Consider the following 11,403-nt stretch of genomic DNA (forward strand, 5'->3'; position numbering starts at 1 on the left):
TAACATAAAAACATCATATCATTCGAAAATTTAAATGACTGATATATAAATAAGAGTTACATTAAGAGAATGGATGCATGAATGTGTATATAGTTGTTATTGTAGTTAAATGTGACTAAAATGGATGGATGAATGTGTATATTGTTGTGTTGGTTCGAAAGCTGTTTCCAACAATATATTGGCCTTGGTAGAGAGGATGAGCTTAAAGAAGTGTTCCGCCATGAGAGCCATGGACTCCGATTAACGGTGGGCGGGTCTTTTTTTGGAGGCATTAAAAGCAACAAATGTTATGGGTCAATTTGAGATGGCAATATCCAGAAGTATTCGAGATAATAAGACATTCTAATTGAAGAATTTTTTATTCTTATTTTTTGTTATTAACATTAACCAGGGGTAAGGAATTAGATGTCGTAATGCTGAAAGGTTACACTGCCCCCTCCCAAAATGATTGGTATAGGTTCGTCGGGCGTTGATCAATCCTGAATCACACGCCGTTTTATCATATATTGTCTGATATTTACTCCAAGATGAAAGATCTTCAAGTTAATCATGAAATTGTAGATATGAAATCAAAGTTTGAAGTTGAGATTAAAATAATGAAATTAATATTTGAAGATGAAACTGAGGATTTGAAGAAAGATAAAGATTTATGTTTTGGGGTCTATGTTTTGATGTAACCTTAGTTTAGTGTTGACACGGAATCTATTAAGACACAAACTTATTAAGGTGACATGATTACTAATTGTGTCATTTTGATGCCCCTTGTTTGTGGGTTCTCTTTAGTAATACATTCAATGGTTTATCAGACAATTTAGAGACTAAATGATGATCTTTTAAATGAATGATTGGTAAAATATAACCTGATCATATTGCTAACTAGAACATCACAAATGAAATTTGGCAAGCTAGTCGTAAGTAAATGTTACATAAATGTGTCAAACATGGCCTACATAACCACCATTCTGAGACGATTCATTATAGTTTCATGGAAACTGAAAAGCATCGTTGACAAGGTAAACCAGCAACAGAGATAGAGGATAGAGAGGGACAACAATGAGCAATGTCCAGTTTGGGAATTTGGTTTTGAAACTTGCAAGAAACCCCATTATGATGCAAACCATGATCACAATTAGAAGCTCGGCCGAGAAATGCCATGTCAGGCCACGGAAGTATATGACCGCGACGATAACAAAAAATCCCACGACGTTGTTCATGAAAACTTTGTGGTATATCTGCATTTTAACCAAATCAAGTATATTAATAGTCCAAGACCGATTGTAAAAGTAGAGAGATTAGTTGAGGTTAATAATATATCTCTAACAAGAAAATTGATAAAATAAAATAAAATGTCAGAAATAGTTTAAAATGGGTAAATAGACAAACATTTTAAATTGACTTGTTAAAAAAGTTGGATTTATAAAAGAATGTTTACTTTGACATGTAGTCTAATCACTTTATTTTACCAAACCAGTTTCACATTTTAACCAGTATACCCAAGAAGACTAACCCACCCATATTGCAATCTTTAGTGAAAATGAAACACCATAATCGAGGGAGGGACAAACCTCGGAAAAAGTTACAGATATTGTTTTATGTCTCTTCTGCCCTGCAGCTCTAATGGCTGCAATTACCGTTATAATGTTTGTAGCCCAAGGAACTAAGATGAACCATAAATAGAAAGGCCTTATCTTCAGAGTTTCTGATAATTCTCTAACACTCTCCACCAAAGGCTCAGCCAAACCACATAGCATGCCGATTCCAACAAGTAACCATATAACTGCCCCGATCCTTTCATTTTTCTTCGCATTTGCTTCAACCGAACTGTCCATCTGAGTTTCCTGCACGGAATATACATACATTTACTTAGCTCGTCTATATTATGGTATAATTAATGAATCACTATATATGACACTGTTATCTAGCATGATATATGGATCTTACTTGGATACAGCCCTGTGACTGATTTGTTAAGTTATGTGACTCAAGTAGATTTAAAACTCCGCTTACGAATTCAAGTTTATCGATGTGTCCATCTCTATCAGTGTCTAAATGTCTCATCATGATCTCTGCTATACCATCATCAATGAGTAACTCCTGATGGTTGACTTTCATGAAGAAAATTTTCAATTCATCTGGTGTAATAAATCCATCGTTGTCGGTATCCATCTTTCGGAAGAGACTAAAAGAGTAACACAAAAGTTAGACCCGGCCTATGGATCGATGATAAAATATATATATTTGCATACCCATTTAGAGACCGGCTAGATGATTTTTATTTTCTTATTTTTTGTATTTTTTTGAACTGCAGAGTGCAGACTGGCTAGATGTTAAAGGATCTAAAAAGATTTGGATTGAACTAAGTCACTGATTGTTACTATAAAAAGTGATGCACGTTATAACTATTTTTTTGATTTCTGCTCACCCGTTTGACATCAAAATAACCCAAAAATTGACCCAGTAAGAATTAAGAGGAATTAAATTGTTAATAGTTACATATATGTAGCCTTGCCTGACCTGTATATGTCCGCTTTTATATCTTTTACTCCGTCTTGTGCTCCAATTAGTACTCCATCTAGTGCTACGTCGCGTCTACCCAGTATCAACATGGGAGATATTTGATCCAAAAAATATTTCTTATTTTCATGCAACAATTCTAAAACCTGGAAAAAAGAGAGTATGAATCACATAACTCAGTACCAAAGACTACTTGTACCAATACATACTAGTTTACTATATGTGACACTAATTACCTGATTGTATTCCATCCCTGATTTATCAAATATATCATTGAATTTCTTGGGAGTTCCTTTTTTCTTGGAAGGTCTCTTCGGAGTTCCTATCAACGATGTCTCCTTTTCTCTTTCTTTAATCATCAAATGTTTCTCCCTGTCCCTGTCGAGCATAAGTGCTTCTACTTCATAAAACGGTATATTCATTTCAACTTTTTGTTCAGCTTCTGCGTACTCCCGTCTCCTATTTTGTATCCGTTTCTCTTTATCAAAAATCTGCGAATTTAAAGAAGGATGTCCAAAAACTAAGGTGAATCAATGCATCTACGTGCGAAGGAATGATACACTTGTAGCAACTTGTTTGTAAATGAAAATTATAAGCAATGCGTTACCTGATAAATGAAGTAGGTAATTACGCATAAAACTGAAACAAGAAGAGACACAAGGAGGACAATTCTGTATTCTTGACTAGAATACGATAAACCAAATACACTCGGCAATAGGATGACTATAAATGGTACGAGTGAATAGAACAAAACTCTGGCATGATATTTAGTTTCTGCATCTGTAACAACACCCGAACCTACAAAAAACCATAAGGATATACATGTATATATATCAACTAGTGTCCGTACATGCATTTTAAGCATATATACTCAAGTAGATAGAAATGATAAGTATCATCAATGTATCATATATTCATATATGGAGGATGTAAATATAAGGCTGTTAGGTACCTAAGCTTAGGTGTGGAACACTCACATATTGTTTTTTAAATCCATAAAATTCATGGGGCCCAAATATTTATTCATTAATCAAGAAATATTAAAAAAATTGTATGTGAGAGGTTCCACACTTAAGCTTAGGTGTCGGATATGCTTATATTCACGAATCCCTTCATATATATAGTAAACAGAGATTTCAAACCTTTTATTTGTCGTATTGCTTGACTTGTTACTTTACAAACAGTCGCTATTACATTAGAGTGTCTCACTTCACTATTATCCTGGGGTTCTACATAGAATTCCTTCCGGCTAAAGAAGAAGCATGCCCCCCACAGGATAGACAGAAGTAGTATTGACGATCCAGCTAGCATCCCGGCACCCGTTACAGCATATTCTTGAGCTTTTTCTTCACTAGTTGTCAGTCCCGTTACTGAAGTCATAAACCAATTAAGCATAAAAAAAATACCAGAATGACTTAAATATCCATATAAGCTAGATAGGGAGCTGATATTGGTACCATTGTTTTTTATATTATTTCTACCACAATATACAACTACGTACTATTACATATGGCATATTTAATATTTTAATGCCTAGTTGTGATAGTAATTTATATCTTCAATCGGCCACGACGAACAAGTCAACAGTAAGTCAGCTGCGACATGATTAGTTGACTGGCTTGAAAGTCAATGTTTATACAACAGTGACAAAAATAAACCTGCTTTAATTTGGTTAGGTCTTTGGAGAATTGATTAGTTATACATTGTCATCACATGACATATATACAAAAACTTAAGTTGTAATTATGTGACAGTAACTCTTGCTTAAATGGATATAAAATAGTTATAACTACGAGTGGACAATCCGGAAAAGTTTATTGCTTTTAGTTTAAGAATAAATGGCTAATTAATGTGTATATATATATTGAATTGTTGACATGAAGAACATGAAAAAGATTGAGAACTTAATGTAGGACACCATTCAAGAAAACAACAATTTTATAGAAGATACATTCGAATTACAGTAAGTAAATTACAAGTAAATCAAGTAGTACTAAACAATACAAGAATACAAATAAAGAACATAACAGAATAAAAAGAAAGGCAAATCGGGCTGAGGATATGGTTAAACCAAGGTCCCTTAAAACTGATTTCGGGCCACCCAAGTGAACCCGACAGTTTCCCAGGGTACAACAGCCAAAACAGATTGTACTGCCGGAGTTAACCACAACCCAGAATTATACCTTCAAGAACAAAACGAAAAGAAGAAAAAGAAAGAAAATCTGGTTGATGATCCAGTTTGAGAGAGTGTTTTTTATTGTAGCTGAACTACCAAAATACCACTAAGTATAGTTTATATACATATAAATTGGTTAGTGGATGTTTTAGTGGGACACATGTTGGTTTGCATGATTAAACAACATGTGTTACACTTAAGGCTATGTCAAGTGTCCTGCCAGGTGCAAGGCCTGTGCAAAGTGCGCCACTAAAACGCCACATTACGCCTCATCGCCCACGCCCCCGGTCCCGGTCTCGGGCTCGGGCACGGGCGCGGGCGCGTCGGGTGCTTCGCACCCTCCTAGCTCACTTGGGGTGTAGCCCCTTATAAGGAATTATAATTCCTCCAACACTCCTCCTTATAAACATACTTAATGTTTATTCTTCTACCAATGTGGGACACACTTACATTAGTTAATTATTCTTTCAACTCCTTTTAACATATCTATTAACTTGGATATTCTATGTTATTACATAAAATTTCCAACAATCCCCCACATTAATAGATATGGTTATTAAAGATAAATTCCGACAGTCAAGTATTGCAGGATAAGTAGGTGTTACCCTTTGAACTTTCCTTTGTGAGTGCACTTAGTCTCCTAGCAGTTAGTAGAACTTGATGTCTTTGAACTAACTCCTTTTTACGTAGACGTTATTGCACATCACACAATACTTTCCCTAGTCTGGTTAACCCTCACTTTCGTGTCCGTTATGGTCATGGAACACTATCCTGGTTCTGCGAGAGCTCTAGGAATTGCGCCCCCACAATTCCATTCGAAGCGACCACACTTCTCTCTAACATAGGTGATTGCTCACAATCATTAAAAGCTATAAGCTTAACCTCTATGATATCATTGATTTGATATAGGAATGGACTAGGAAAAATTTGCAACTCACTTTATTGTGGTGGGTTCTCCCCCCACAGTGACTGTAAACTCCCTTTGATGTTTGGGGTACTCCCCACAATGACTTCCTCTATTCGTACAATTAGGTTGTCCTATTGAACCTAGATCATGGGATCTCCATTTACATCTAGGTTAGGTTTTCCTTCGTACAAATTTACTCAATGGGCTTTAGTCCCATTCCTCTTGATGACTTATAAACTGCCTCACTACTTAAACCTTTAGTTAGCGGATCCGCAATGTTATCCTTTGACCTAACATAGTCAACAGTGATAACCCCTGTTGTGAGCAGTTGTCGTATACTATTATGCCTACGACGAATATGTCTTGACTTGCCATTATACATTGTATTTTGAGCTCTACCAATAGCCGATTGACAATCACAATGTATACAAATAGCCGTTAATGGCTTTGGCCATCTTGGAACATACTCCAAGAAATGTCGTAGCCATTCTGCTTCTTCTCCAGCTTTATCCAATGCTATAAATTCAGATTCCATCGTGGATCTAGCAATTAGCGTTTGCTTGGACGATTTCCAAGTTATAGCTGCTCCTCCAAGAGTAAATACATATCCACTTGTGGATTTGGAATCCTTTATATCCGATATCCAATTAGCATCACTATATCCTTCCAATACAGCTGGATCTCGACCAAAATGCAGCCCATAATTCTTTGTATATCTCAAATATCTTAGTAACCTAGTCATAGCTTTCCAATGTTCCAAACTAGGATTACTAGTATATCTACTTAGCCTACTAACAGCATAGGCTAAGTCAGGCCTAGTACTTGTCATGAGATACATTAAGCTGCCAATTACCCTTGAGTATTCCAATTGAGCAACACCTTCACCTCTATTTTTCGATAGATGTTGCGTGGTATCTATTGGAGATCGAGCGACTCTTGAGTCCTCGGGACTGAATTTCTCAAGGATCTTGTCCACATAGTGAGATTGACTTAACACTAGACCATCTTGGGTTCGAGTAATTTTCATTCCAAGAATGATATCTGCTAAACCCATATCCTTCATGTCAAATCTCGCCTTCAACATGTCTTTGGTAGATTTGATCATACTATCATCACTACCCACAATGAGTATGTCATCGACATATAGACAAAGTATAACATATCCCTTAGATATGTCTTTGACATAAACACATTTATCACACTCATTAATCCTGAAACCATTATCGAGCATGACTTGATCAAACTTTTGGTGCCATTGCTTTGGAGCTTGTTTCAAAGCGTACAATGACTTGACAAGTTTACAAACTTTGTCCTCCTGGCCAGGAGCGGAAAAACCCTCAGGTTGTTCCATATATATTTCTTCATCAAGCTCTCCATTGAGAAATGCGGTTTTTACATCCATTTGATGTATTTCCAAATTTCTCAATGCTGCAATCGCAAGCACCAATCTGATCGAAGTTACTCGAGTTACAGGCGCATATGTGTCAAAGTAATCAAGATCTTTCTTTTGTCTATATCCTTTGACCACAAGTCTTGCCTTGTACTTATCAATGCGTGAGTCCTCGCTGACCTGAGCGATTTCGATCACCTAGCGGGCCTTTTATTTGGTAGCCATCAGATTTCATCTTTTTCTTGAATATCCAACGATGTTCAAGTGGTTTACAACCAGGTGGAAGATGAACTAATTCCCAAGTATGATTCCGCAAAATAGAATCAATTTCACTCTTAATGGCTTCTTTCCATTGAGGCGCTTCTTGTGAAGTAACCGCTTCATGATATGTTTGAGGTTCACTCATAACCATATAAGAAACAAAATCAGGCCCGAAAGATTTTTCAATCTTTTGCCTTTTGCTTCTTCGCGGTTCTACTTCTTCTTCCTCTGATTGTTCTTGATGATCATCTGGAACAATCTTATCAACCGTAGTTGATGTAGAAGATTTTCCTCGATCCAAACGAGGAAACACATTTTCAAAAAACGAAGCATTTCTTGACTCAAGTATACTGTTTTTGTGTATTTCCGGGTTCTTAGACTCATGTACTAGAAACCGATATGCACTACTATGTTCAGCAAGATTTGAAGATTCACAATCGCTACCATGCTTAGCATATCCTATGAATACACAATCAACAGTTTTTGGTCCTATCTTTTGAACTTTAGGTGGTGGAACCACCACCTTTGCTAAACACCCCCACACTTTCAAGAACTTATAGGATGGTTTTCTATTAAACCATAACTCATAAGGTGTAACATCCTTTTTCTTGAAAGGTATCTTGTTCAAAAGATAGTTTGCCGATAAAACTGCATCTCCCCACATATCTTGTCCTAAGCCCGAGCTTATTAACATGGCATTCATCATCTCTTTAAGAGTTCGATTTTTCCTTTCAGCAATGCCATTTTGTTGTGGGGTATAAGGAGCTGTTTGCTCATGGATAATACCATTTTGAGCACAAATTTCAGCAAATGGAGAAACATATTCACCTTCTCTATCACTCCTTAATCTTTTAATCTTTTTGTTGAGTTGATTCTCAACTTCATTTTTGTACAAGATAAACTTATCTATTGCTTCATTCTTGCTCTTTAGTAAGTATACATAGCAATATCTTGTACAATCATCAATAAATGTAATGAAATATTTGTTACCACCTCGAGTGGGAATCGATCTAAAATCACATACATCGGTATGGATTAAATCAAGTGGCTCGGTGTTTCGTTCAATAGATTTGAAAGATTTCGTGGTTTGTTTAGCTTCAACACAAGTTGGACATTTAGAATTAGAATCAATGTTAAAAGATGGTATACAATTTAACTTAATTAAACGACGCATTGAATTAAAATTCACATGTCCAAGACGATTATGCCAAATATTAGAAGACTCAATCAAATAAGCGGAAGTAGAAGCATTTTCATTCACTTGCTTAATAGGTACAACATTGAGCTTAAACATCCCATTAAGGGCATAACCTTGACCAACATACAAACCACGTTTAGTTAACACAAACTTATCACTTTCAAACACTAAACGAAACCCATTCTTGTTAAGCAACCAACCCGACACAAGACTCTTGCGCAATTCGGGAACATACAACACATTGGTTAACTTGAGCTCTCTCCCCGAAGTCCACTTGAGGATCACATCTCCTTCACCCTTGATATCGGCGGTGGCGGCATTTCCCATATACAGCTTTTCTTCACCGGATATTTCTTTCAAGTTATGGAACATAGTCTTATCCGGACACACATGACGGGTTGCACCCGTATCAACCCACCATCCTTTGATTCCATCGGTGGTAAGATTGACCTCTTCCAACTTAGCCGTGAGGTCAGAAATCATAGCAACAAGAGCCATGTTATCTTCGATCATATTTGCCCTTTCCTTCCTTGGATTCTTGCATTGATTAGCTCGGTGACCAGATTCACCACAATTGTAACACTTCCCTTTGAACAAACTAACCTTCTTCTTCACACCACCATTCTTTGGACTCAAATCCATCCTTTTTCCTTTGTTCTTCTTAATAGGACCTTTCCCTTTACCCTTGAAATTACCTTTTCCTTTGGAACTTTGTCCATGTTCAACAAAGTTGGCCTTAGCAAGACCTTCAATATGACCACCATTTTGAGCACCTCTATTGTCTTCCTCAATTCGAAGACGAACAACAAGCTCTTCAACGGTCATTTGCTTTCGCTTATGCTTAAGGTAATTTTTAAAATCCAACCAACTTGGGGGCAACTTTTCAATCATGGAAGCAACTTGAAATGTTTCACCAAGAACCATTCCTTCTGATAAGATTTCACTGATTATGATTTGCAATTCTTCAACCTGTGCCATAACAGTTTTAGAGTCAACCATTTTAAACTCTAAAAACCTTGCAATAATGAACTTTTTAGTTCCGGCATCTTCGGTTTTGTATTTCTTTTGCAAAGATTCCCATAAATCTTTTGCAGTTGTTATTTTGCAAAATACATTATACAGTGAATCAACTAGACCATTTAACACATAGTTTCGGCATAGATATTCAGAATGCTTCCAAGCATCAACAACACTTACTGATTGAGCATCAGTAGAACCTTCAGGAATTTGAGGTGCTGTTTCAGTTAGGAATCTCGCAAGATTCAAAGTGGTCAAATAGAACAACATCTTTTGTTGCCACATCTTGAAGTTGTTTCCAGAAAACTTTTCTGGTTTTTCATAATGGTTGGCCATAGTTTGGGCAGCTTGGGTACCTACTAAAGGTCCCATGCTTGTAGAGACAGTAAGTCCTACAGATTGTGAAACATTTGCACCAACAGTGTTGGTGGTGGTAGAAGAAGTAGTTCCATTAGTAGAGGAGTTCATTTCAGTAGCCATTTCTGAAATAGAACAATCAAAGTTTTACTAAAAACTTGCAGAAAGTAAAGACTAATTTAAATGAATAACTTTACAGAAAAGTACATAATAAAGTTTTGGAAAACATATTTCTGTAATTCGAATTAACAGAATGGTGAAGAAAGGAAATCAGTTTTAAGATTGTAGGACACCATTCAAGAAAATAACAACTTTATAGAAGATACATTCGAATTACAGTAAGTAAATTACAAGTAAATCAAGTAGTACTAAACAATACAAGAATACAAATAAAGAACATAACAGAATAAAAAGAAAGGCAAATCGGGCTGAGGATATGGTTAAACCAAGGTCCCTTAAAACTGATTTCGGGCCACCCAAGTGAACCCAACAGTTTCTCAGGGTACAACAGCCAAAGCAGATTGTACTGCCGGAGTTAACCACAACCCGGAATTATACCTTCAAGAACAAAACGAAAAGAAGAAAAAGAAAAAAAATCTGGTTGATGATCCAGTTTGAGAGAGTGTTTTTTATTGTAGCTGAACTACCAAAATACCACTAAGTATAGTTTATATACATATAAACTGGTTAGTGGATGTTTTAGTGGGACACATGTTGGTTTGCATGATTAAACAACATGTGTTACACTTAAGGCTATGTCAAGTGTCCTGCCAGGTGCAAGGCCTGGAATTAGACCACCCACTGAGCCATATACAACTACCCACTGAGCCATAATCAAGCCATGTAAGCCATAACCGAGCCATACTGAACTAGCCAAAAATAAAGACGGCTAAGTGCAAAGTGCGCCACTAAAACGCCACATTACGCCTCATCGCCCCCGGTCCCGGGCACGGGCGCGGGCGCGGGCGCGTCGGGTGCTTCGCACCCTCCTAGCTCACTTGGGGTGTAACCCCTTATAAGGAATTATAATTCCTCCAATACTCCTCCTTATAAACATACTTAATGTTTATTCTTCTACCAATGTGGGACACACTTACATTAGTTAATTATTCTTTGAACTCCTTTTAACATATCTATTAACTTGGATATTCTATGTTATTACATAAAATTTCCAACACTTAATTACCAAGAAGAATTATAGAATCTAGAAGGGCATCAAGAAGTTGAGAAAAATATGAAACCCAAGGGTTCTTGCCAAAAACACGGAAAATTCGCCCATCACCACCAGCCCAGGATTCAGCATGATATAATAGGAACTCATATATCATAAGAAGGCAGATATGACCAAGAAGATTGCTTGAACATGGCAAGAAACCGTACATATGATCACACTGCTCCTCGTATGAATCCATGCCTTTGAGACGTAGAAATGATTCTTCCACTCGAGTTGAAGCACCGCCATCACTAACACCATCAGACACCGCCAACTTAGCATCTTCATGGTAATATTGCAAATGACGACTGGCTACATTACCAGATAATAGCAAAAGAATGAAAACAAAGTAGGATGCAAATTTACTCAT

General features: G+C 36.7%; 1 protein-coding gene across 1 annotated transcript; it reads right to left on the reverse strand.

Annotated features, from left to right (window-relative positions):
* Positions 1-983: 983 nt before the first annotated feature.
* Positions 984-11,403, reverse strand: LOC122601559 (sodium/calcium exchanger NCL-like). Its single transcript, XM_043774312.1, has 8 exons — positions 11,007-11,403; positions 3,726-3,884; positions 3,122-3,321; positions 2,751-3,005; positions 2,515-2,660; positions 1,942-2,179; positions 1,566-1,838; positions 984-1,232 (listed from the first exon to the last, which is right to left on the reverse strand). Exons 1-8 carry the CDS (start codon positions 11,401-11,403, stop codon positions 984-986), a joined length of 1,917 nt encoding a protein of 638 aa, XP_043630247.1.

Source organism: Erigeron canadensis, chromosome 5 (assembly GCF_010389155.1).
Source record: "Erigeron canadensis isolate Cc75 chromosome 5, C_canadensis_v1, whole genome shotgun sequence".
Classification (NCBI taxonomy): Eukaryota; Viridiplantae; Streptophyta; class Magnoliopsida; order Asterales; family Asteraceae; genus Erigeron; species Erigeron canadensis.